We start from the raw sequence: 27,320 nt of genomic DNA, 5'->3' as shown, positions 1-27,320 counted from the left end.
AGTAGAAAACACACACCTTCCCCTCCTGCCTCTTGAACACTGTACGTGGAGGCTGGCTTTTCCCCCACAGCTTTACCTTCCAAACTCAGCTCAGCCCAAAGCGAAAGCAAGTCTCCTTTCCCTGAACCCTCACTGGCTGGGAGGGGAAGAAGGGAGAAGTTGGCCCGGGACTCAACATTTCTTGCAGACAGTCCCCCCCAAGTGGATACTCAAGAGTTGGCTTACAAACCCAGATTCTTCTCCCCACCCCACCTCCCCAGCCCCAAAAGCACTTTGAACACAACTTGAAATAATTTATATGCTCTCCTTCGGTGGCGGGTTTGGCTCAGCCAAGAGGAGGCTCCTGTTGACAGCCACTGGGCCTGGAATTTCTATAGTGCTTTCATCTTGCAAACCATGTTCCTTTCCTCAGGCTTGCCTTGATCCGGCCACTAGGCCCAGGCAGCCCTGGGAGCTGGAGAGGACTGGGGGGCTGAGGGTGGTGGGGGTGAGCCCGTCTGTGGAGGCCCAGGTGAGGAGGCCCAGGTCAGGGAAGGTTTGGAGGAATCACGAAGATCAGAGCCCTGGCAGGCCCCTGAGGGAAGCTCCGGGGGATTGAGACCTGCCCTGAGAGGGAAAATAGGTCCTTGGAACTTCTGCAGACTCAGGATCTGGGTAGGAGGGAGCAAACTGGCCCCATCCATGTTGCTCATAGGCTTCACCTCTTCCAGTGAGGAGAGTATGAGCATTTCTTCCCATTTTCACAGACATGTAAGGTGAAAGAGAAGCCGTGACCCACGCAGGTTCCCACAGGGAATCCCAGCAGATCCCCAGACTGTTTGGGGTTGCGAGGAGATTCTAGCCACCAGGACGCTGAAAGGGGACAAGAGGAGTGTTGGGCTCACCACTTCCATGAAGAGGGTGCAGATGTCAAAGTTGGGGTTCTTCCGGAGGTTTCTGATGACACAGGACTGAACTGTCTGGCCCCCGCACTCCACCACGAGGCTGGGGGAGGAGACACTGGCCAGCTGGTAACTCTTCATGTTCCGCAGGCCCCATGCCAGGATCTAGGGACACAGAGTGAGGAGAGCACCTGGAAAGGCCCCAGGGAAGGCTAGGCCAGGAAGGGGAAGGTCCAGGCTGCTTTCCAGCCAGGCTCACCTCAATGGCAGTACGCTGGAGAACCGGCTTGATGTTCTGGGGAACCACGTAGATGTTGGCCTCCCTTTGGGGTGGTGGGTAGGGCAGGTCTGTGTCGTCCGACTACAGGGGACATCAGGTGTAACAGAGACAGAGGTGGGAGAAAGACCAAGGCAGAGAGACAAGAAAGGAGGACAGATGGACAGAAAGAAGAACATGCACGAGAGAGACAGAAACAGAGAAGCAAGGACACACAAGTGGGCAAATGGACAGGAGGAAATGAGGGAGAGAAGTCAGTTTCTCCAGGCACCATCTTCTCCAGGATCACAATTCAAGCACATGACCCAGGGCGTAAGTCCCCTATTTCAAATGAACCCCAGGTCACCCATCCTCCCATAATGCAGGCTCTGATGCACCAACAAGCTGCTCAGGGTCACCCCATCTCCCACACATGCACACACGTGCACACACACATACTGCTCTCTCCATCCTGACATGCCTACTTCAGCCCCTCTCCATCCCAGAGAGGACCATGTGCCCCCCGCTGGCCTGGTTCTCCTGCCTCCAGGCTCAGACCCTCCCAACTTACCATCCACCTTGGAGTTCCACCCCTTCCCCCACACCCACACCCAGACACGTGTCAGCCCCTAACGCCCACCCCTCATCTACCATGAGGACAGAGCAGTCACACTGGGAGTCAGAGTGCTTCCCGGCAGGAGAAAGGAATATAAATGCCCGTCATCTACGGGCGCTGCTGGGGAGGCTCCTTCACCACCACCGACCAGAGCTGAGCACACCCTATGTCAGCTCTGACCTTCTAAGGGTTTGCCAAAAAGACATGGGCAACAATCCCCAATGATCACGAAGAATTACATGGGGAAGCAGGCGGGCGAGGTAAGCAGGTTCTACCAGGGTTTAGGCAACTATCACATCTCACAGCGCTGGAACACAGGCTCTGAGTGTGAATTCTGGCTCCACCACTTATTAAGTTATTTCACTTCTCTATGGCTCATTTCTTACATCTATAACATGGTCATTAAAAGTTATCAGTGTCTAAAGGTTATTGTGAAGCTTGAAGAAGCTAGTACAACATTTAGAATAGTGCCTGATTCATGTAACTCTTAATAGTAAGACTACTAGCTCACGTAGCACCTTTGTGACAATTAGAGAAAGATGTCCCTTTCTTAAATATTTTTACTTCCACGTCAGAAAATCCTCATACTTCACTGGTTTATTAGAATAAGACACTTTACTGCCACCTACTGGAAAATTGTTACAATAAATACAAATATATGATGTCTGCACTGGAAATTGCACCCCTTGGACCCAGTGCCCTTGCACGGTGCACCACCTGCAAGTCCATACATGGAGTTCCTGACCCTCAGGGAATGTTAATTATAATTAAAAGGGCTCTGCTGGACACTTCACAGAGCTTGCCTCACGTAATCCCATTTAATAAACAATGGAATCATTGGATTCATGCTCCAAGTGACTTGCTCTGGGTTCTTTCTCAAAGGACAGTGTATCCACCTACAGATGCTCCGACACAGATCATGGGAGCAGCTGGAGCAGAGAAACACACCAGCTTACTCCTGCCTCAGCACTTCACAACCAACCCCGGCTGTCACTCCTGCCTGATGACACACCCATGATACTAAGCTGACCTGCAGTGGTAAGAGCTCATTTCTAGAACCAGATTAGACCTTGGTTCTAGTTCCAGTCAGGCCACATCCTAGCTGTTTGACCTTGGGCAAATTACTCAACTTTGTGATTCATACCCTCAAGCAAAGATCTGGAATTACAATACCCTTTGAGGGTGCTCAGGGGATTCAGTGAGAGAACAAACATAGAGTGTCTGGCATGTTGGAAGTACTTAATAAATAGTAGAGACCCTACGGTAAGCACTGGTGCTGGTGCCATTGTTTTTCCCATCAGCCTGTGGGTCTCTCCAGGTGGCTTGAAGAGAGCTGAGCCACCGAAAGCATCTCCCAGAACAGCCTTGGCTTCATAACTATCGCTACGTCACCAGGGCATAAAGTAAAGAAGTGCACCATTGTCCTCCAGACCCACAATGCAGATGGCATTTTTAGACTGGTTGGGAGACAGATGCATCAGGAGGAGGGAGGGGGGATGTGCAGGGCTGCCAAGGGCACAACTCCAGGGACTGCTGTGCACATCACAGTCCTTGGAGTTGTGCCCTAGAGGGTGCAGGCAGGGCCTGGACAGCCACCACAATGGCCTGGCTGCTATGGGGACAAGTGGCTGAGTGCCCACCCTTGGCACCTCAAGGCCACCAGCTGCAGCGGCTGGACATCAAGGGCTGCCTCCTTAGAGGAAGGGCGAGGCCTGAAGGCCTGCTGGTGGCCTGTTTGTGGCCTGCTCGAGGCTGATGACCAGTCCAACGTGGGCCCAGGGCCAAAAGCCCTGGGACAAAAAGAAGGTGTCAGGGAGTGAACTGTGCCCAAGTTCCCCTGGGTGGGGAGCCAGAAAGATAAGCCTTTCTCACATGGTTGCAACATTCTCCCGAAGTCACCCAGGAAAGCTCGTTCATGTGTTTCCTCCCAGAGTTTTCTCTCCTGGCCCCCAAACTCCGGGCAGTGACCCTATGATCCCTTTTTTCTCTCCTTCCCATGTTCCATCTTTCCTTGAGCTCCATTTGATGGCATTCCTCTCTATATGCTGAGGACCAGGCTCCCCGTTTTTAGCAACCTATTTACAGAGGAGGCCAGGGAACAAGACCTTCAAGAAGGATAGACTCCAGTACCGTTTGGAGGAGGCCCTGGAGGAAGAAGGCAGGTGCACACAGCTGTAGAGCGCCAGGCCCAGCAGAGGCAGCAGGGAGAGACAAGCAGAGACAGTGGTTAGAGGTGTGTCCGCAGAGCAGCTTCCTCCGCACGAGGCCACCATTCTCATCCCAAGACCATCTCCTCCCACCTCGCTGTCCCCAGAAGTCCCAGAATATCCTTGCCCTCATCCCAGGACCCCTGCCTTTGCAGGCCCCCCTTCCACCAGGCTTGCAAGCTGCCACGATGGCCATTTGTACCCCCTCCTCACTATACACACCTGTGAGGTTATCACTGCACATACACCTAAGCACTCTCTGGCTCCCAGAACCAGCCTCATCCAGTACTCCCCAATTTTCCACACTATCTACTAATCTTTTCCTTCCCCATTTAGAGATGGTCTCTCAGATCCACTCCTGCTCTGTGTCCTCTCCAGCAGTCTCCCTCCCTCTCCCGTCTCTCTTCCTGAAAAGAACTGCCTCTATCCACTGACTGTCACTTCCACATGGCCCTCTGCCCAGTGCACTGAGCTTGGCTCCCTGTATCCCCTCCCTGGAAACTTCTATCTCCAAAGAGAACAATGACATGCTTGTAACTCAACCCAGAGGCCACTCACTTACCTTCTCCTATCTCTCTCACTCCCTTAGCAGCTTCTGGCCATCTGACTTCGGTCCCTTTCCTAAAACCAGTTCTCTGATTCCACACTGGCCCTCCACCTTCTCCCCTCTGCCTGTTGAGTACCTTCCTCTGCCCAGCCATCTCCTGAGCTTTCCCCTCCCAAACATCTCTCTTAAACTCCAAACCCACTGTCCCAATCTCTTTTGCTCAGTTCATCCATGTGTCCCACTGGCCTCGCAAGCTGAACTTGTCCTAAACTTGATTTTCTAACTTCCCCCTCAAAACCTGCTCTTTTCAAATGTCATCTCAGAAAGCCACCCTACTATCCACCTCGACAACCAGACCAAAAAGTCCTATGCCATCCTCAGCTCTCCTCCCCCTTGTCACCATGCCTGATTGATCACCTAGCCTTGGCGATTCTGTCTCCTAAATATCTTGCATGTGCATCCACCTGTCTTCTTTCCTCAGCTGGGGCCACCACCCCCTCTTGCCTGGATTCACCAGCATCCTGCTAAGTGGTCTCCTTGCATCTGGTTTTGCACATCTGCTTCATGCAACAAAAGCATGCTGTGCTCTGCAGCCAGGGGTTACTAAGAATATCACTCTGTTTAAGAACCATCAGAAGTTCCCCACCCACTCAGGATGAAGCCAAAACTCCCTGACATGGCCTCAATGGCCCCTCATCTTCTACCTCCTTCTGACTTCTCCTGTCTCACCTCTTACCAGATAACTTTTGCTTACAGGACCCCAAACAGTGATAAGCCACCTCCTTGAGCATGTTCACTGCCTGCCCTAACAGACTGCAGGAGACACCATGCTGTCTTTACCCATGAGGCTTGAAGCTCGTGGGTCCCTCTGAATACTTTTCTGCCCACTTCATTGGCTACCTCCTACTCAGCTTCAGGTCTCCATTTAAGTCTTCCCTGGGGCTCTAAGCTTAAGTTAAGTACCCCATGGCTCCCATAGCAACTTGACCCTCTCCAATTAAAAGACACATCACTTTATGCCATTTCTATGTGTTCATTTGTCTGTGTCCCTGGTTAAACCAGCAATTCTGCACACAGGAACCACAGCTGAATCCCCTGTCCAATAAATAAAGGATTATGAATGGATAGTTGAAGGGAGGGAAGGAGGGGGGCAAAGGGATAAATGGGTGGGTGGATGTCTGAATAAAGAACTGGCTCCAACATGCTCTCCCCTCCTTCCCTACACTCTTGTCTATTCCAGCCTGATCCTTGGGTCCTCACCAAGTCTTCTCTCCCTTGGGCCTGCTCATGGGCCCTGCTGTTTGAATGGGCTTCCCTTACCCTCTTCCTGAATCTAACACATCTTCCAGGGCCTAGTTCAAGCTCTCTATCCTCCAGAAAGTCTCCCCAACCACTTCAGAAAATTTGTGTAGCCTACTCTCTGACTTCTTTGAATTCTATGAGACCCTGTGTCCGGTTTCCCAAGGTCCTAACAGGTCTCAGACATCTCACATGCAGGAGTCCCATGGCCCCGGCCAGATGGCCAGCTCTAGTGCCTGAGTTTCTCAACTTTCTTCTAGTCCAGCCAACCTGAGGCACCACACCTCCCCCCAGGGCAGCGATTCTCCGTAAGAGTGGGATGCACGGCCCTTGTCAGAACTGGGGACGCATATGAGCATTGGTAGGCAGGGGGCAGATGTAGACTGAAAGTGCCACCAGGACATCCTGATTCACTGTCCTGTGCATGACAGGGGACTCTGAGGAACACGGACCTTAAGGACAACCTTAGAATATAAGCCTAATTAGATAAAGCAACATATGACCAACCTCTTCCTTCATCACCCTCCCCAGCCAACCCTGAAGGCAGGGCAAACCCGAGGCTGCTCTGCTAATGGGATTCTACAGGGGTTCAGGGTGTTCACCGAGCCGCTCAGACAAAGAAGGTGGGGACCCAAAGACAAATGAAGCTCTCTCCCCATTCAGAGCAGAATCCACCTTCATGGCCCCTGTAGTCTAACCATCCAGCTGGTCAGTTCAGTACAGGGAGCCCAGGCCCTGCATCATGAGGGGGACTTCCTCCCCCAGTCCTAGGAGCCACCACACTGGACAGACATTCATTCCCAGGGACAGGGGACGTGTTAGCAAGTGCATCCAGCCACCAGTAGCCCATAGACCCCCACTTCACCCAGCAGGATACAGTCAGGGGACCCTCTGGAAGTTCAGATCCTGGCTCTTCAGGGAGCTCCAGGCAGGGGCAGCCAGGCGGGCTGGGAGGGCTCCATTGTCTGCCTGCCCCACCCAGCTCGTTAGGAACAACATGTTGCTCTAATTACACTTAGGAGGAAAAACAGTGTTTTAAATTAAGGCCTTGGGGGAGGGATGGGGGATGGGGTACCACTGGGTTTATTTTCCTGATTGCAAAACACCAAATTTTTCCTTCTAGTGGATTTAGGGGTGCAGGAGAGTACCTTGTATGCATGTCAGACTAAAAGCCATACCCTGTCGCCTGGATTTGGAAGGGCCGAGGGAATAACATCTGGTTGGACCCTGAGCCTCCAGTGAAAACAGCCACAGAGGATGCAGTCCCTTCTACCAGGGCATCCCCTCCATGGAGCAGGGCCAAGGGCACCACTCGAGCCACACCCCCTTCAACGGTCAGGACCACAGCCCCTGCTCCCGCCCAGGGTCCCAGGTGGGTCTTCCTCTACACATGCCACATCCTAGCCCCTGGTTATGAAGGAGTCAGCCAGCCCCTCTTCTGATGCTTGTGCGTGCACGTGTGTGTGTTCTTGCGAGTGTACACACTCGCACACGCTCCAACGTGCATGTGCACACTCTCCAGTTCTCAGGAAATCTAAAATTGCAGTTTCTTTGAACTCATTCCCCTTGGCAGCACGGACTGCCTTTGTTCTCCAGACAAAAAGGAAAAGAAACGAGACAGAGGGCTCAGAAGAGGCGGGAGAGGAGGGAGAGAGGGAGCCTGGGCCAAGGAGCAAACAGAGGAAGAGGGAAACTTGAAGGGAGAGCGGGAAGAGGGGACGGTGAGCAGGGCTCAGGAAAGGGGGAAACAGCAGGCAATGCAGAAAGTCTGGGAAGCCAGGAGAGATGCCCCCTACACATATGCTCTCTGCAACAACCCAGGTCTCCCAGATGTCACCAAAGTCTCAAAATCAGGACACCACAGTTCCCCTTCCCTGCCAACAGCCCGGGAAAGGGAGCCTCCAGATGGGTGTAAAGCCTGGGGGAGAGAGAAATCTCACCCAACAAACTGGCCCCAAGTGATGATATGCCCCCTGCCCAAGGCACTGACACCTGGACTCCCGCCCACCTGCCAATCCCTGCTTCAGAAGAGAGCTCTGTGTCACCTCTTCCAGAAAGTCATTCCCACTGTCCTCCATCTGCTCTGGGAGCCCTCTGCATGGACAGATGACATTTCATCTCATTCACAGACAGTCTTCCGCACAGCCTGGGGCTGAGCTGGCCCAAAGGCACTCTCCAACAGAGAGGCCATCCTTAAACCATCCTTCAGAGTCGCCTAAGCCTCCTAGCTGATCTCTCCTCCTGCCCCTTTGCTTCCCAACCTACACCTCTACAGCCAGACAATTTCTTAACCACCCAGCTGCCCCCTCTGCTCTGAGAATCTAAGCTCCAGGCCTGGCTTATCAGAGCCCTCGAGATGCCTGGGGCGATCCACACAGTGATCAGGCTGGGAGCCTAGGTGGGGCTGAACAGGGGATATAGCTAATACAAAGACAGAACAACAGGAGATATAGCTAATACAAAGACAGAAAAATCCTATGCAGGCACCAAGCTTCCTACAGGACCAGCAGCAGCAGCAAGACTCCCCTGCCTCCACCCAGCACCAAAGGATTCTTAAAACCAAATAGGACCCAGGACCTTGGCATGAGGCTTAGCCTTCAAGTGCAGGGGAAGTGGATAAGTTACAGGCCCCAGGGCTGGGTTGGGGGCCCCTGGAGAAGAGGGGGTCACAAAGTCATCTTCTGGTGTGGTTTCCTGTATAAACTGTTACTCCATTTATCCTTGGGGGGACCTCAGACCCTCTGAAACTGATGGCTTAACCCGGCCCTGTGCCCCACAGACCGCAGGACTTGCTCTCGCCTGACCCCGGTGACCCACACCACGTCTTGGCCTGTGGCCGGTCCTGCCGCAGGACACTTGGCCCTCTTTGGGGTCTGGCCCTGAAGCTGCAAATCTGGATTTGCTTCCTGACAAGGAGACCACAGCCAGACCCTTGCTCTCGGAATCTGAGCCTTCACTGTTATATATTACAAATCCAGTTATTAAGGATTTTGACTTTTTTTTAATAACTCATCCTTGAGCTGGGTCTTCTTCAGAGCAGGCTGTGGGTTTTGGCCACAGAAAGCTCTCAATTGAGAGAGGGCTCCGTGCTGCTTCCCTGGACAGGGCTCTGCTCCGCTTTCCAAATCGGCAGTCTTTCCAACTGCAGCCAGAAGCAGGAGGCTGCCTGTCAGGCGCAATTATGGCCAGCTCATTTGGCGGACCCCACCTCGGTCTGGGAGCAAAAGGAAGTGAGGTAAGGGGCGCGGGGCCTGCAGATCCCACATCCTGACCCTGCACTTCAAGTCCAAATTACACTGCAAATGTCAAATGGTGTTCTCTCCCTGCCTGGGGATTCCCTGACGGCAGGAAGTAGCTGCCCTTTGCCCAACCCCCCAGCTGACTAGGGCTCTCATTGCTGTCTCTCTGCCCAGGCCTCTGCCCTACTCATTCATGAGGACCCGCTCCCAGATATGCAGGAAGCCATAGGGAATGAGTTCCTCAACCTCATGGCAAAAGACGAAACATGCTTCATCTGGACGCAAATCCCAAACTTCTAGAACCTAGAAATCTCCAACCCACTCAGGCCCTAAACCATTCAGGCTCTAAACTGGTGCTTAGCAGGTTTCCCACCTTCTTCTTGCAACAATTTCTTGCTAATGCCACCTCCACCAGAAAGGCTTCCTTGACTACTCTGGCCTCTTATGATCATTTTCTTCTTGAAGACATGCCACCTAGTCCTCAGCCAGGTAAGACTATGTATTGCTGCCAAAGAGGTCTGGAAGAATCTGGCCTCCAACAAGGCAGCAAGTCCTCTGAGGTGAGAATCATTCCAGGGCTCACCCCAGGCAGCCCTGGATCCACACAGAGTAAGGGGAATGAAGTCCAGGTAGGTCTCCATGTGACAGATGCCCATGGGGGAACCAGGAACCCTGAAGGCTCCAGAGCACATGCCCAGAGGATAGCTTTTACCTTCCCTCTGTCTCTGCCCACCCACCCCCAGCCACCACCACAGCCACGAGGGTCCACCTCACCTCTTCCAGGATCCGTGATGTATCATGCACCTGGACCACATCACAGAATGTTCCACATCCAGGAGACGGTGAAAAGAGGAGAGGAAGGGGATAGAAGTTTGCCATCAGTGACAAGGAGCAATAGCTGGGCACAGATCAGCACACCAGATATCACCTAAGGGGAGCCAGCAGAAACCTCCCATCCCAGGCAAGTGCCACGTGCCTCTAGCCATGCCCTCATGTGATCCTTGGGAAAGAAGGTGTGATAGACATTGGTGCCGAGGGACTGGTAGGAGAGGAGGCCAAAACATAAACCTAGAGCCCAAGCATCTCTGGAAGTGACAGGAGAAAAGGAAAATGGCCAACAGGTGGTGGGAAGGCCCTGGACCTGTGCAGCAGCCCCAGGAAGCAGAGAGGCCTCAGGTCCTGGAGCTGCTGCTCCTATTGGAGCATGTGAACTTGGGGAGCCAAGAAGAAACAACCAGGTCCCCAGGGTCTGGCAGACTGAGATCGGGAGCTTGGATTTGGCAAGAGAGGGATGGGGAAAGAGACAAAGGTGGGTGGGGGGAGAAGCAAAGGGGGGGTTGGGGGGCAGAGGGCAAGAGGGCCTGCGTGGTAAGAGCTGTCTACAAATGATGTGGGTTGCCTCTAAGGGGGAGGCATCCAAACAGAGCCCGATGACCACTTCCCAAAGCTGCAGCTGAGCCTGGCCGAGAATAGTATTTTCTGAAGCCAATTAGCCTGGGTACCACAGTGAACAGTATTTTCTGCATTTTCTACTGTGATGCCCAGAAGGAAGGAGAGCAGGGACAAGGGAACCAAGTCTCCATCTCTAGTGGAGGAAAGAAACCCAGTCATGGTGGGAACAGTAAGTTGGGAACTGTGGTCTAAATCAGAGCTTCTGAAACTCGAGTATGCGCCAGAATCCTCCGAGGGCTTATAAACACACAAGCTGCCATGCGGTCCCTCAGACTTTGCTTCAGTAGGTTTGTAGCGGGACCCAAGAAGTATTTCCAACAGCATCGCAGGTGATGCCGCACAAAGAACCTCTGGGCTAAGTCAATGGCTCCCAGCCTGGCTGCACATTGAAATCCCCTGGGGAGCACTGGAAACTACCAATGCCTGAGCCACACCCTGAAAAGCTGTGCTTCGTTCGGTCTGGGTTAGAGCCTGAGCACCGGGGACTTTTAAAGCTGCCCAAGTATTCTGACATGCAACCCAGCTAAGAGCCACTGGTTTGGATGATCATGAGGTCCCCTCAGTCTGTGAGTGTGATCTTCTCAGGGAAGATGGGCAGAAAAGGCCTGAGCTGGGCTCAGACCCCAGCCCCTGTCCACCCCTGTGGCCCCACTGGGCCCTCTTCTGCCTGAGGGCAGGATGGAGGCAGTGGACACCTGCTGCCCTTGCTAGCAGACAACAGAGCTGCAAACACAGAGAGGCCAGCAGGGAGTTTGAAGAAGTAAAGTTGAGAGCAAGACTTACCTCAAAGCCAGGTATGTGGTGGATGGCCGGCTAGAGGGAAGGAAAAGAGCTTGCTTAGGTGCTTGTCACTCAGGCCCCCTTCACCCTCCTTTCTGCCCTGGCTAGGCAAAGCCATCTCCAACCACAGAATGATACTCATGGCATATGTCAGCTATCAGACAGTCCAGCAGTCTGCAGACTATTCCTCGGAGTCCTGGGGTCCCCTCAGAGCTGCCTGGGAGTTGGTGGGAGGGTGCATGGGGAAGCCAGGTTGGCAGTATGCTGTGTCCCCCTCCAGACACTTCACCTGGAGCAGCCCCACTTCTATCTGGCTTACACATTGGGGTTCACATCACAGTAAGAGCAAGATTAGTGATATAGTTCTAACCCAAGCTCCCCATTTTACAGCAGGGAAGTGGCTAGCCCAGGATCACACTGCTAGGCTGTGGCACAGTGGTGCTGGAACAGAGGTCCTGCCCTTTCCTGTCCTTGGAGTTCTGCCCCACCACCATCACAAGTAAGCCCCTGCCCCGCAACCAGGTCCTCCTCCCAGAAAAAAGCTCAGGATATGACCCAGGGGAAAATACATCCAATGGCCAGAGGACTCAGAAATTCTAGTACAGCCCAGGTTCCAGCATTTGATCCCAAAGTTAGACTGTGTCCTGATTTTGGGTTCAAAAAAGATGGCTGAGACCACTCTCAGCAGGAGCCTGACTTCTGCGCAGTACTCCGCATCGAGTGCAGGCCCTGGGCGGAGGAAGAAGATGGATCGGCAGCCCTCCATCAGGCTGTCCTACCTGTGCCCCCCACCAGGTATTGCCTGCCTCCTGGACCTGGACGTGGCCCAGCCTCACCTTCTCTCTCTGGATGAGCTCAAAAGAGGCCAGCAGCTCACCTGCCGGCTGGCTTCCCCTAGTCAGGGGGAACCAGGCCAGCCGGGGCATCCGGTCCAGGCTCGGCTGACAGATGCAGCGTCCCATAAACTCATCTGCACCCTGGACAGGAAGTGGAGACAGAAGAGTCAGCATCCCCCAGCCCAGGGCTCTGGTGGCCTCGGAGGGATTGCAGACCCACATCAGGCCTCCTGAGCTCTAGGGCAGCCCCTGGTGCTGAATGGAGAGCTCTGCCCCCTTAAAAGGATTGAGAATAACATGTAGTGGCCCTAGTCACTGCTGCTAGATTTGAATTCCCATCATGGCGGGGAAGATCCTCTGTATGTCCATCTAGCACTGGCCTTGTTTAACTTAATCAAGCTCTGAGCCCATTAGAAAACAGAGTGACAGGATCCTAGCATTTCTCTGACGCACTCACAGAAAAGGCATTTGATATTTCCAACGACCTTTGTTTCTCCTGTTCATTTTGTCTTTAAATCCTACCACCTTCCAGGTGGGAAACTATGATCACACTCATCAAATTATATGAGTTTTGCCAAGATGATGTTTTGTCCTTTGCTCAAGCACCTCCCATGGGTCCCCACTGCCTGGAGGACAGAGTCCAAACTCTTCTCCTGGGATGCAAGGCCCCCTCCCGGGAGCCTACTCGCCTCTCCTGCCCTGCTTCTTTCCCTCCCCCAACCCAAGAGGTGACCTCTTTGCCACATGTCTCATCAGCTGACACAGTCTCTCTGTTCTCTCTTCTTTTTAAAATGTTACTCTGACCTTGTCACTCCCCTGCTCCCCTGGCCTCATTCTCTTTTCTCCTCCTTCCCTGCCCTCCCCTCTCCTCAGTCTCCATCTCCCACTCTTCCCAGGCCATGCTGGAATGTCCCTCTGCCTCCTCCCAGCACCAGCATCCAATCCCACGTTTCCTTTAGGGCTGCGACTTACCCACAGCCTTCCTGCCCTTTCCAGCCCACAGGGAGCTCTCCCTCCTGAGAAACTTCTATGGTGATGATGTCCAATATTAGAGCCACTAGCCGCCTTTGGCTATTTCAATTCAAAGCTTAATTAATTACAACTAAATAAAATTCATTTTTCCAGTTGCATTAGCCACATTTCAACTGCTCAATAGCCACATGCAGCTAGTAGCTCCCAGAGTGTTTCCATCAGCAAAGGACATTCTGTGGGACAGCTCTGTTAGAGGGTCCTGGTTTGCCTCAGAGCCATGTGGCTGTCTCCCTGGAGGATTCTCTGTCTGTGGGTGAGTCTCAGCTCCCACCTAAACTGGGAACCCAGAATAAGGGACCCCCCAGCACAGTACACAAGTGCTTACTTAATAAATGTCTGTGGAATCAACACAGCTCTCTGATGAGAAAGGACTAGCCTGGGATCATATAAGCAAGTCAGAGGCAGAGAAAATCCAGGCTTTTAAGCCACAGCCAACAGCCCTTCCTTTCCAGATCTGTCCCCTCTCTCTGTTTTGGGCACAGCACATGAGCTAGTAGTCCATTTTTAATTACTCTAAAATAGTTCTAACCACTCTGTAGTCTGTAGGGTCAAGGGAGAGGCCATCAGTCCCAACCTTAGGGTGCACCCATCTGGTTGGGGATCTGTTCCTCACAGCGGCATCTCTCCCTGGGTCCCTGGAGGAAGCGGGCAGTGAGGGGATGAGGGAGGAAGGCAGGAGACTCACATAGGTGTCGTGGTCGTACAGCTCCACCACGATGTTGGGCGGCTGCTCGGCGATGCTGGCCAGCTCGCCAAAGATCTCGATCTCATAGAAGATGAGCGTCTGGTCCCAGGTGGGGTTCAGGGTGTTCTTCACCACCACCGTCTTCTGGCTCTGGTGCAGGAAGGAGACAATCGCATAGGGATCTGTGTGGGCCGGGTGCAGGGATGGGAGACAAGACACATCAGAGATGGTGAGAGTTGCCTGCTCAGGAGTCATTCGGGCCACAAAGCTGGAACAGAGCTGTGGTTGCCCCTCTGCTGCCACATCAGGCTGGAGCCCATTTTCCCGGGGCTCTCCCTGCATTCCATAAGCAGACTGCTGGGCCACCATGGGGAAATGGACCCTGATCCGGGCAAGAGGGTACAGAAATCCAGAGAACTTCCCCTTCTGAGCTCCTTCTTGGGCTGGCCCCAGGGGGCAAGATCAGTTGGGAGAAGTGAGTCCCTCTGGATGGCTCATTCATTTGTTCATTCATTCATCCAACAAGCATTTACTGAGTGCCTTCTGCATGCCAGGCTAGGGGTTAGGGGCCAGAGGCTGAGAATACAATTGGAGCAAAACCATAATCCATACAAACAAATTTAAAATTGCAATTTTGATCACTGCTTTGAAGAACAGATACAGGGTGCAGTAGAGTGTGTGAGAGAGAAATCTGGCTTCTTTGAGGAAGGGAGAGGAGCACAGAGATGTTGGTGCCATCAGAATAGTATGCCTAGGGCTGCATCTCAGCAACTCACTCTGGCTGCCACATGGAGAACAGACTGGAGGGGGCAGAAGTGGATGCAAGGAGACCAGTTATGAGGATACTGGTGGCTTAGAGGGGTGGGAAGGCACTAAAGAGGAGCACATGGACTCAAGAGCTATTTAGTAGTGGGTGGTGTGAGAGGAACCCTAAGGCCCCTGCAGCTCCCTCCTGTCCCCAAACTCCTTTCCAGCATGCCAGCCCCAGCCATGCTGGCCTGGGACCCACCCACTAGTTATTCCCCCTGCTTAGTCCCAAAGGGAAGGTTGCAGTCACTAGAAAAAATTCTAGGGTAGTGGTTCCAAATGTGAACATGCAGCAGAAGGCATACACGGACTGCTGGCTCCCACACCCAGAGACTCATTCATCAGGTCCAGGGCAGGGCCTGAGAATTTGTATTTCTAAAAAGTTCCCAGGTGGTATTGATCTGCCTTCCAGGGCCACACTTTGGAAACCAATGCAAGAGAAGGGCTTATGGGACTGAAGGCATGTAATTTAAGAGAGGAGCAGAGGGCTTGGAGAATGGGCTCCCCAACTTCTCCCATTAGGGTATCAGTCTGGGGGAAGGGTCCAATTTGCTGCCATTTTATAAGACTAAAATGCCAAGGGCACATGACAGGAAAGTCTAGGGGTGCAGGAGACAAGCAGCTGGATGCAGATGTCTGGGAGGGCGGAGCCCAAATGCTCTAGCACTTGCCCTATACCCTTCGCACCTGCTCCATTCTGCAATACCTGGAATCCTCTAAGCCTCACAGTCCAACCCAATGCTGTCCCTAACCCCCAAGCTGGCCTCAAAAGGGCCTCGGTGGCCTCAGTGGTAATGGCCTCTGCCCCGCTGGCTTCAGAAGGGTACTGGGATGTCCGATTGCAATCCTGGGACTGGGCTGGGGAGACAGAATGTCCCTACAAAGAGGAGGTGAGCAGGACAAGCTCCTTGTCCTTAAGGAGACCAAGTGGCATTCCATAGCCACTGCATGGGAGGTGGCAGAGAGTGACAGTAGAAGAGGTGGGAAGGTTAAAGTGGGCAACGGGAGGATCCCTGTTATGGGATGGAGGGAGCAGGGTCTAAGATTCTGGCTGTCACCCAAAGGGCCAGTTTTAAGGCAGAAGAGGATCTAAGTTGGGAGGCAGAGGCTGTGGGCTGAACATGCCGGGTTTGGCTAACAGGAGGCAGCCACCAGCCTGGATGAGCTCATTAGCCTTAGGCACAAAAGCACAATGAAGTCAATCCTGGAGGACTTCCTGCAAGAAACTGGTTTGGAACCTGATTCTGGGGGTAGAAGAGGGCTCTTGGCAGGGGAGAAATGTCACCACATCTCACTACCTCTACCTGGTGTGAGCCTCCCTGGCATGGGGCTCCCCCTTCCATGCACCAGCCTGGCAGGACTGGACGAGCCCTTCCCTTCCTGCCCCTGGCAGGGCCCAGCGGCGTCTGTGCATTTAATGAAACCGTCTGGCTGTGATACCATCAGCTCCAAGCTCGGCAGAGAACCTCTCCCTGGTTCCAGTAAGGGAAAGAGGGAGCGTTCCGATAAATAAAACCATATTAGAGAGCCGGCGAAAAAGCCCCTTTTGTTCCCACCCCCTGTGCTTCCCAACGCTTTATTTTTATAAGCGTGCGAGCCCCAGACCGACCGCGTTTACACAAAGATCACAATTGCACATTGTAGCGGCTGTGCACACTGTATTGGTGTTGGCAGCACCCCCCACGCTGGCCCCTGAGCAGGCCGACTCCTTCCAGCAGGCCCATCAGCGCAGGCAATGAGCTCAGCGCTGGGGGACGGGGAGGGGGTGGCTTTCAAACAAAAATCACCCAGACCCACACACGCGCCCCGCCCGCCCATGGGAGGAAAAAACACACAACAAAGGCATTGTAAAGAGCAGGCCTGGAGGCCTGGGGCCTCAGACACTGGGCTACTGTGTGCTGGGGCCTGGCCTCTCCCCCCACAGGGGCCAGCCCCTCCAAAAAAAAGAAACAAGTGGGGGTGGGTGTTGCTGAAGCAAGGTGGTCAGATGAAGGAAAACCAGACAGACGCACAGACACATCCCTCTTCCAGGAAAGCCAAGACCAGGGAGAAGCAGATCCCAAGGAGAGGTGAAGGGAAGGTAAGGGGCTATCTCTTCCCTGTCCACCCCAGCCCAGCACTGTCCACAAGGCCACCACTCTTGCAGGAGAGGGCCAGCAGGGGCCCTCAGGCCTTACCCTCCCAGCCATCCAGAGTACCACCAGAGCTGAGGTGGAATAAGGCTGGACTGGATTTCTCTGAGGACCATAGCTGCCTTCGGAAGCTCCAGCCATGATCACAGAAGGTTCTATCGGACTCCATCCCCATGAGAAGCCTCAGGCAGGTGGTTCTTCTGCTGGGCCTGGAGCCCTGCACCCCAGCTCTGCTGCTCAGACCTTCCTGGAGCTCCAGGGAGGACACTTTCACATTCCCAATACCCTAAGCTTTCCTCATGGGCCTTCCCACCAACTAGCTCAGAACACTAGAATAGAGGCCAGGGTAGGTAGGTAGCATCATCCCACTTGCCAAAAGAGGGAGCCTTGCCCCAGGAAGACTGTCACTAGCCCATGCTCCACATGGCCAGGACTAGACACCATGACTCTTAGTCCAGTGCTCCTGCTGCCACATTCATAGGAAAAGGGTCCTTAAGAGAGAATGGACTGCACCACTAGTAAGGCAATGCAAATGAAAACTATAATACAGTAATATTTTTGCTATAAAATTTTAAAAAATTATTTAGATTTGTAAAACCCAGTGCTGGTGAATATTTGATGAACTAGGTATATTCTCCCTTATTGCTGGAAGCAATTCAGCAACTCTTCAGGAAAGCAATTGGGCAGTATGCCCAGGAAAACATAAAACTGTTTATACCCTATTTCCCATATTCCTGGGCATCATCCAAATTAACCAAAAACCTGTATGTACAAAGATGTTCACTCTAGCGTTATTTGTCATCCATCATTCATTCAGTATCCAATGACTGGCCAACCAGCATGAGGTAGGCAAGCATGGTGCTAGGAACATGAAGATGAATGAGACACGATCCAGGCTCTTACGTTCGTGACTACTTGTTAGAAGTGGTAACTAAACGATAGTTACAATACAAGGTGATTTGCAACTTAACAGTGGAGTGTATGAGGTGCTAGGGATGGGGGGTGCCCAGTGTACTGGTGGCACCAAGTCAGTCTTCCCAAAGGTGGTCTCCTACCCTGCATCTCAAGAATGTAAAAGTTACCAGGCAGACCAAGGAAAAGAGGGTGCCTAGGCACCAAGCACAGATGATCAAAGGCACCAAAGAGCACGGACACTTGGGAAACAGCAAGGAGCTGATCTGGCTGAGGGGAGGAAGAGAGCGTCCAGGGCTAGAAGAGTGGGGAGGAGGTGGGCAGATCACGTAGGGTCCTGGATTCATGCTGAGCAATTTGGTTGGACTGAATCCTATATAGATAGATCAGTGTTTCCCAAAATGCGTTCTTCGAAATGTGAGCTCCGGGGAGCTAATGAGTGCTTAAACAATCAAACAGGCCCCTTTTCCTGCAGCCGCCTCCGAGCCCCTCAAGGCCACCGTGCGTTGTAAATCTCTAAGTGTGCCGCGTTTCCCAGTCTCTATAGCTCAGGAACCCTTTTTAAGTGGAGCATTTCACGAGCCTCCAATGCACTTTGGAAAACAGCTCCTTAAGCTCAACTCGAAAATTCCCCCAACCAGAGCCAGTCTTAACAGAAAGCTGTGCTTCAAAAGAGGGGGTGGACCCTGACTGGAGTCCAGACACAGGGAGCCCAATGCAAGAAGGCTCCAGCCCCACCTAGGACAGTCTGGATCTGGGGAACTAAAACACTGGTCCCCACAGAGGGGCAGCCACGGTTCACTAGACCTCACTGTATGGGCCGAGCAGCAACACCCCTCAGGACCACCCAGCCGGCACAGCTCTGACCTCCCAGGAACCATGAAGCCAACAAAGAGGGCATAGGACCTTGTGTTTTCTTGACAGATGCCCCACCCTTGGCATCTGGTCTGTTCACCATCTCTCATTCACGCAGTTAGCCGGGTCAAGCGCCCTGAGCCCACATACCTGTGGGACTCTCAAAGACGGGTCTCTGGGTCCCTCATGCTAAGGGCCATTCTCTGGATGGTGGTGACCTCAAAACAGAGCTGCCCAAAGGTTGTCTGTCTTGGTGGCAGTTCTGTAAGCAGAGCTTATGGCTCCTTCAAACCACAGAAATGTTGGTGCCCAACTGGGGGAGGGGCAAAGCAGAATGTCCTGGGGAACAATTTGGCAAAGCAGACAGCTGCCTCCCTGATTCCCTTTGAGAAATATCAGTCGACAATGAAGAGCAACTTCAGGGAAGTGATGCTGCCCAGTAGGCGTGGTGTTGAGGACATGTGAGTCCTAAGTCCTATCTTTTCCATTCAAAGTAAACCAATGCCTTCTCCAGATGCTCACCAAGCAGTGGCAGTTCAGCCCAATATCAAAGAGAAGTCATTTGAATTAAACGTCATTTTGCTTTTCTTATCCCTAATCACTACACAGGCCACACACCCACAACCACAGGCCACACGCCCCGCCAGTGGTCCAGAGAATTGTGCTGCATGAGTGCTAGCCCCACCCAAGGCAACGCCCTCAGGCAGCCTGAACAGCAGGATCTCCACAGGGCTCCCTTTCCTCACTGCGTTTAATATTATTCAACAAATGTTTCCTGGGAAATTCCTGCGTGTTCCCCCAAACCCTCCGCCAGGGAGAAGGAAGCAGGCACAGCCAGGTCTCCAGGCAGCCCCAAGACCCACAGACAGGAGACAGGCAGGGAGCACAGCTCGGGCCACTGGAGCCCACCCCTGTGGGGAAAGGCCCAGAGCACCATGGGTCAGAGTTGACTGAGCGCTTCCAGACCCCTGGCAGGCAGGCCAGACCATGAGACTTGCGACAGACTGTGCTGGACCCTCCCCAGCCTCAGACACTCTGGATTCACACAGGAGTTTCCTCTGAGAAATGCCAGCCGGTGGCCATACACAGCCTCTGGCCGCCAGGGTCAGTTCCAGGGGAGAAATTGCTTTGGTTTAGGGTTTGGGAGTGAAAATAAACACTCTGGGTTTTATAGGTTCACCCGTGTTGGCTGCTGTTTTCCTTTCCAGCAGCTGCTCAATCAGGCCTTTCATTCAGAAGCCAGTGGCCTCTGAGGAAGCCCTGGGCAGTGCCCTCAACGCTCAAGGGATGTTTATTTGGGGGAGGGGGTGGGGCCAGGATGGAAAGTGTGACGTCTCTGCAGGCCAGTCCCAGGCTGACGCGGGCCTGCCGTCTGGAGGTGCACACTGGCTCCTAGCACAGCTTCCTTGGAGGAGTTCCCTCCCTGCAGGGTCACCACCAGCTTGGCCCACAGAGGACCAGGGCCTTCCACCTGAGCCCCACCTCACCACCGCCCCACACAAACTGGCTGCCTGAACCCCCACCTCTCCCACCCTCCCAAACGAAAATGAAACGAGGTTGTGAACTAGTCCACTTCACTTTTTCTCAGGGTACTTTCTAAGTGTCAGAAAGCCTCCTGGCACAGTTTCCCAGGGAGTTGCAGCTGCCCGTCGTCCCTGGCCTGCCAATCCCTGCCTGCTGGCTTTGAGTATGCTTTGCAGAGGGCACTCTCAAGACCCAGGACCCAAATCACAGAGGAGAAATTGCTCTAACCACCCTGCACCTGGCTGCATGGGGCTGGAGAACAGGTCCCTGAGAGGAGGGGAATGCAGGATGCACAGCTGCTGGGAAGGAGGAACCAGAGAGGACCCACGTGGGGAAGGGGAGGGGGCTGGGAAGGAGGACAGGCACTTGGCTATAAGCTGTGATTCTCAAAGCAGGACTCAGTTCTACTCAAGTATTTGGAGAGTGATGTGTCACCTGTCAGATATTTTAACTCAAGCAGTTGAATTAAGCTGTCTGAGTCTGTTTCTTTATCTATAAAACTGAGTGTTAAATACCTACTCACAGAAGAGTTATAAGGGTCACATGAAATAATGTCAGTAAAGCACCTGGGTTCAGAGTGAGCATTTCAGTAAGTGTTAGCTCTTTAGATATCAAGTGCTGCAGGTTCAAGGGTAAGACAAGACCCCTTCCTGAAGGAGCTCAGTCACAGTGGGAAGCATGTGGCAGAGATAGATGGCAACTGAGCTATCCAGTGAGTCAGGGCTCTGAGAGAGGTGCTGGTGAAGTGCTGGCCAAGTGCTGAGAAAGGAATAACCTGTTTGGCTTGGGGAAGAGTCAGAGGGCATCTGGTCTGGATCTTGAAGGATGAATAGGAGTTCGCTGGGTTAAAAATAGGGAGGGAATGCATTCTAGGCAGAGAGAACATTGAGTACAAAGGCCAGAAACATGACAAAAGTTGGTGGGGCCAGAGCTAGTGGATAAAGGCTCAATCAGGGAAAAATGAAACTGGTAAGGTCCATGGGTTCAGGTCACAAAAGAGTTGTCTGCCAGGCTGGAGAGTTGAGGATTTATCCATCAGTGTCTACGTTTGGAATCAGAGGAGTGACACGACCAGATCTGTCTGGGGCACTGCAGAAGGAAGCAGGGAGGTCAGGAGATGACCAGAGTGTCCAGATATGAAGGGGTAAGATCAGTTCTCAGGGACATCTTCATGAGAGTTTCAGGAGCCAGAATCAATAGGACTGGGTGACTGATGGGTGGTTTCCAACCTGATGGGTAATAGTGCCTGCTGATGTGACACCAGGACAAAGGTGGGGGATGCAGAGGAGGCCTGGATTGGGGGTAGGGGGCTGTCATAAGAAGTTCAGTTTGGACAGGATGAACTGAGATGCCTTTCAGGCATCCAGAGGGAGATATCTACAATACGGCTGGACATAAAAAGCTCCTAGGAACTAAAGACATAGAAGTTTCCCTAATATGAGTGGTCCCTGAAGCTGGAGGGAAGGGGGACCCCAGTGCCCAGAGAAGAGGACACAGACAGACTCTTTGGAACATCAGGCTTAGAGGGCCGTGAGGCACGTGGGTAGGAGCAGAGCAGGTAGAGCAGTAGGAGGCTGCAGGAGACTCAGGAGAGAGGGTGTCCTGGGGGCCAAGGCCAGAGGGACTTTCAGGAGGGGATGGCCAATAAAGCCAAACCCTGCAGAGGGGTCAAGCAAGCCACCTGACAACTAGGAAGCCACAGTGACCCAGGCAACAACAGCCATCTCCACAAACCCAGCACACACAGCCCCCCACCTGCAGGAGAAGCCCTGGGCTATGTTCCCTGTGGTCCGAAAGCCCAATGGCTCAGTCCCCAGCTCTCAGCCCCTGGTCCCTGGCTCTCCTCCTATCTCCCACCTACCAGAAAAAGAGTCCTTGTCCATCGCAGGCAGGTCCCGGGCCTGGTACATGTAGCAACGTAGATGGTAGCGGTTCCCGTCTACACCAGGGAAGAAACAGAGATGCCAAGTGAGGGGCCGGAAGGTGGCTAAGAGCTGGGGCTGGAGGAAAGGGTGGAGTCTGTCCCAAGGAAGAGTGGCAGACAGAGGGGCTGAACGATAGAAATGACACGTCACACTCTGCAGAAGTGAGCCACTCATAGAGTCAGAACAGATCAGAGCTCAGAAGTGGACACCTGAGTGATGTGTCCTTGGGCTTGGTGAAAGTTGAGGAGGGGGTCAGAGGAGGACAAGAAGGGGGAGAGGCCAAATGGATTATGGGACAAGCCAGAATGCACGAGACCTTGAATGCCCGATTTAAAGCTTAGAGGTGACGCACACACACCATACATAGACGGGCGTGTGAGCGTGGGTGCACACGCATACACACATGCCAAAAGACACTGACTCATCAAAAAGCACACAGACTCAGTTCCCCACAGCCCCACATATACACCTGACCATACAGCCCCATACAAAGAAGCAAAAGATCACACACCCATCCTCATCACCTTATAGACACCTGGAAGGATCACTTACAGTCGAAGATGCAGGAAATTGTGGGTCTGTTCACGCCAAAGCTCAAGGTGGACACGGACATGGAATCTTCACTCCTGTCATCCACCACACCACCCTGGAGACGCAGAGCTGGTTACGACAGATTCTGACCCCAACCCTGAGGGTGACAGGGAGACCAACCCAGACAGTCCGGTCCCCAGGTCAGGAGAGACCTCTAGACAATACTCCTCGGCTGCTGAGAGCTGAACCATCAGCCTCTACCTTCACCCTGGGGCAGCTCATCCTTGCCTACAGTCCACAGACTCCGATGTCAAGTCCACAGGGAAATTTTCCTCCCTCTCTAGTGGAGACAAGACAAGCCAAAGTGGAAGTTTGAGTTGTCCCAGTCCAAGAGGTTGGAGTTTGATAAAATGAATGACTTGAAGAGGATCTGCAGGGGAATCCAGGGGTGATCTGCCCACTGGGATGAGTTCAGAAAAACCATAGTCTGAAGGACCCCGTGTAGCATCTAGGTCCACCCTGGATGTTTGGGGAAAGCGCTGTTGCCAGAGACACAAAGGCACTGAGGTGGGTCCCCAGGCTCAGGCTGAGGCCAGAGGCAGGGACAGGAGCAAGAGGCAGTGTAGGTCTACACTCAGGCTCAGAAAGCAGTCTGTGCTTAAAGCTCCCCTACTCTCATCCTCACTAGCACTGGTCTCTAACCACTGGGCCATCAACCACCTCCCCTGGACCAGATTCCCACCTCCCTGATGCACCAGTGCCCCCATTGCCACCTCTACCACACTGCTGCCCCTCACTGGGGTCCTGTACAGTTTGGGGGTCTTAGAAACCCAATAGGGACCAGGGCCCATACAAGAATAGGGAATGCTCCAGTAGCACCCCAGCCCAGCCTCCCAGACTTGGCTTTCTATGACACCAGGCCCACCAGGCTTCCTCTGCCAGCAGAGGGGCTGGGGAGAGCTGGGCAGCACTGCCATGCTGTCCACTCCCTCTGCTGTTCCTCAGATTTCTCCAAGTCCCTCTCCCCTCTCCCACACCTGCTCCATTCCTTGCCCAATTCCTCTTCCCAAACACAAGCACACATACCCTTGAAAGGGAACCCTGGCCTCGCCTTCGATGGCCTGTTCATCCTTCCCAGGCCCACCCAGAATGGCAACTTCCCAGGGCCATTCTGCTGAGCAGCCCAGACTCCCACCTGGCGGCAAGCATTTTCCAAGAATCTCAGCCTCTCCCAAATGGCCCTGGAGCTACCCAGTCCCCAAGAGCCTCTAAATACAAAGTATGCTGCCCCTTCTGTGCCCCTCCTCTCCAAACCACACCCACCCTCAGGGCCTACCCCCAGACCCCTTTTTCCAGGAAGCCTCCCTGGATGCTGGACTTCCCACTTCTGATCTGCCCGAACACACAGCCAGAACCAGCGGCATTACCCACAGTCACCATTTGGCTCTCCAGCACAAATCTTTTGGTGGCTCTCACTACCTGAAGAGTTCTGGTCAGACCTTCAACCTGCCCCATCTTTCCCATCCAACACCAGGGCTTACTTTCCTCAAACCAAGTCCTCAGCTTCAGGCAGGCCACACCCTTCAAAGATGGCCCAGACTCATACCTGCTCCCATCCCAAGCTCATGCTGTTCTCTAGCCAGAAGTGCCATCGACTGTCCCAGTCCTATCCTGGTCACTCTGGGTCAACAAAGAAATGCATCCTAATGGTAGAGCAGTCTTCCTCTGCTCCCTCCCCCCAAAAGGGTCCCATAAAACATGCACGGGAAAGACATGTTCATCTGCTCTCCTAGGGGACTCACCCAGGTTCTAGTACAACTGGGCAGGACCTGGCTCCCAGCACAGGACAACCCCTCTCCAACAGGGAGAGGCAATGAATGATCCCCTTCCTTTGGCCACAACTTTAACACAAGATCCAGAAGCAGATTACTTGGGTTCCAATTCTCGCTCTGCCATTTACTGGCTGTGTGACTTTGGGCAGGTTGCTTAACCACTCTGAACCAGTCTCTGTAAATTTGGGATAATTCTACAGTATCTGTCTCAGAGTTGCTGTGATTATTAAGGAGATTATTTATATCTTGTTCTTAGCATACCACTTGGCACATAATAAATGCTCAATAAATGTTTGTCATCGATGATCTGATAAGAGAAAGGCGGCACAGGCAGGACGGGGAGGATTAAGTCATAAACTATGAAGTTAGCAATTGTGCCCAGGGTTGGTGTTCAAATAACCCATACATGTTCAAAATAATTCCAGGAGCTGGAAAAGTGGGCATTTCAGGAGCCTCAGCCCTGGGCAGAAAGCAGAATCAGTCAATCAGTCTCTCAACACACACATACACACACACACACACACACACACACACACACACACACACGAGCAGGATAAGAGGGAGGGGTATCATTACTACAGACAGGGAAGGCTACTACAGAAAGGCCCAAAGGCCACCATGCCTGAACCCTCCCTCCCAGGCAGGTGTGGCCCCCAGGCATCCTGTGTTCCCACCAGGAGTGGCGTCTGGCCTGGCTGTGCACTGGCATCCCGCCAGAACACGCACCAAGTCCAGCAGCTAATGGCTCCCAGTTTCGGGGTCTGTGAGGCGCACATAGGGCTGGACCTGGGGGGCCTAGCAGGCCACCCCAGGCGTGAGGTGCAGGCACGCCAAGGAAAGCAGATCAGGACGCTGGAAATGGCTTGGCCAGCCCCCGGGTGCAACAACGCGTAGCACATGCAGCTCAGTGCTCTTTGGTGGAGGGAGAGAAAGGTTCGGTTTGGGGTGGGGTGGAAGGCCCAGGACTCTGTAGCCCCTTCACTTCATTCTGGCAATATATATGTGCCCCACACACACACAAAGGTAAGTAGCTGAGGTGAGTGCAAGGAGCAAGGCCCCTCTGCCTCTCACAGCCCTAGAATTCTTTCTCTCCCTCCAGGTGCCTACAGGGACCTCCCTGCTTGCGGATCACTGCCAGTGCACATCCTCACTCACCTCACACCTCCTCTAGAGGGCCACCCTAGTGGCCTCCCATCAGCACCACTCCCACCAAAGGCCTCTGTCTGGGGCTTTGGCAGCACTCTCTGGGTCTCCGTCCAAGGGCAGGGCCGCCGCCTATGATCAGTAAAGGTGTACCCCTCCCTAGGATTTCCACAAAGGCTGGGGCCAGGTATTTTAGGCCTAGCTCAGTGCCTGGCACACAGCAGGCACTGGCACTGAGAATGACCATTCTTCAGAGGGAGAAGCCAGTGTCTCCTTCAGGAATGCTCCTCATGTTGCCAGGGGTCTCCCATCTGTCCTGCCTCCAGAGGAGGGGCCCACAGTCAAGGCCCCCAGCCAGCACCCCGCCCTGCCACTCCACAGGGCCCTATGTCACCCCCACCCCCATCTGCCACCCAAGTGTGGACCTGCCTCCTCCTTCCCGTCTGCCCCTAGCTCACAGACAGACGGGGCTTGCTGGAAAGAAGCAGAGAGAACCAGGAGGTGGGCTGCAGGATGCCCACTACCCTGGGCCCTGCCACTACCTTGCTTCCCATCCAGGGCAGAATTCCATCTTCTAACCCTCCCAGAGGGACCTGAGCTCTCAATGCATCCCCTTCAGGTCCCAGGAGTGGAGGGGATGCCAGCCCTCCCTCCCAGCCTAGCCAGAGCCTCTGAATTGAGTCTCCAGGAGTCAGAACTTGCCTGGAACTCACAGTGTGGGTCAGGGAAGAGTAGCTGGGGTGCCACAGGGAAGTTCAGTTCCTGAGACTCAGGTCCCTCATTGTAAAGTGGCAATCGTGGTAACACCCAGTGAGCAGGACTATTAAAAATGTAGGTATTTTCAACCTTGGCACTATGCATATTTGGGGTCAGATAATTATTTGTTGCGGGGGCTGTGTTGTGCATTGCTGAATGTTTAGCAGCATTCAAGGCCTCTATCCCATAGATGGCCATAGCATCTCCCCACCTCTCGGTTGTAACCACCCAAAACCCACCAGACATTGTCAAATGTCCCCTGGGGGATGGGCTGGGGAATAGAAATTTCCTACAGTTGAGAACCACTGGTGAAAACTAAATGAAAGGCACCCGCTGCCCTTGGCAGGTACCTGGCACTCAGCAAGTGGTACTAATGGTGTCAGTTTAACTAAATTTGGAGTCCCTTGCCTTCCTTCTTCCACAGGACCTTTGCACGGAGCACTCTCTCCACCTGGAATGTCCTCCCCGGTGAGTTAACTTGAGCTCTTCCTTCGGCTCAGTAATCGCTGGGGCCTGGACAACTCCCTGGCTGCCTTCCTGCATCAGTGTCCCCTACCAGCCCCTCCTGGCTTCTCTTCTGCATCCATCTCTCCAAGTGTACAGGCAAGGCATGGGCACTCCTCTATCCCCTGCACCCAGCTCAGCATCTGGCACTTAGTAAGTATCCATTGAAGACTTATCACGTGAATCTTCAGCATTCCCCACCCTAAGCCAGGAGCACAACACTCGGGTCTAAGGTCCCAGGGGAAGGGACAGGAAAACGTGCATCAGACAGCACCCTCCTACCCTCAGGATGCTGGGGGCCTGACACCACCACAGAAAGGACAAGTGATGTAGACTTACCGCACCCCAGGATAGGGCCATCTGTGGGGTGACATGAATGAGATGGGCCCTTGGGAGGTCCCATTTAGGAAGGCTCCCTGGAGGGAAGGCAAGAGGAAGGGGGCTAGAACCAGAAGAGCAGCAACATGCTGGGGGCCCACCTCTGAGCTCAGGGGAAAGGCTTGGCTAGAGGGGGGAGTTGGGGAGGGGGAGGCACAGCCAGGAGAGAGGGGGCTGGCTTCCTCTGTTCT

General features: G+C 53.5%; 1 protein-coding gene across 22 annotated transcripts in view; it reads right to left on the bottom strand.

Moving 5' to 3' along the window:
* Positions 1–27,320, bottom strand: part of DYSF (dysferlin) — a 192,066-nt gene that overhangs the window by 56,662 nt on the left and 108,084 nt on the right. For 15 of the 22 annotated variants that reach the window (XM_081156856.1, XM_081156854.1, XM_081156871.1 and 12 more), the window contains 8 exons: positions 22,538–22,631; positions 21,922–21,999; positions 13,831–14,012; positions 12,114–12,254; positions 11,281–11,310; positions 9,820–9,849; positions 1,141–1,242; positions 885–1,046 (listed from right to left, as the gene is read on the bottom strand). In XM_081156856.1, coding sequence (XP_081012982.1) covers positions 885–1,046; positions 1,141–1,242; positions 9,820–9,849; positions 11,281–11,310; positions 12,114–12,254; positions 13,831–14,012; positions 21,922–21,999; positions 22,538–22,631 — 819 coding nt within the window. Of the gene's footprint in view, positions 1–884; positions 1,047–1,140; positions 1,243–3,883; positions 3,926–9,819; positions 9,850–11,280; positions 11,311–12,113; positions 12,255–13,830; positions 14,013–21,921; positions 22,000–22,537; positions 22,632–27,320 lie in introns of all 22 variants that reach the window. The other 7 variants (XM_081156863.1, XM_081156873.1, XM_081156859.1 and 4 more) reach the window with 1 other exon arrangement.

Source organism: Miniopterus schreibersii, assembly GCF_964146895.1.
Source record: "Miniopterus schreibersii genome assembly, chromosome: 13".
Lineage (NCBI taxonomy): Eukaryota > Metazoa > Chordata > Mammalia > Chiroptera > Miniopteridae > Miniopterus > Miniopterus schreibersii.
This window is presented reverse-complemented; position numbering and strand designations above follow the sequence as displayed.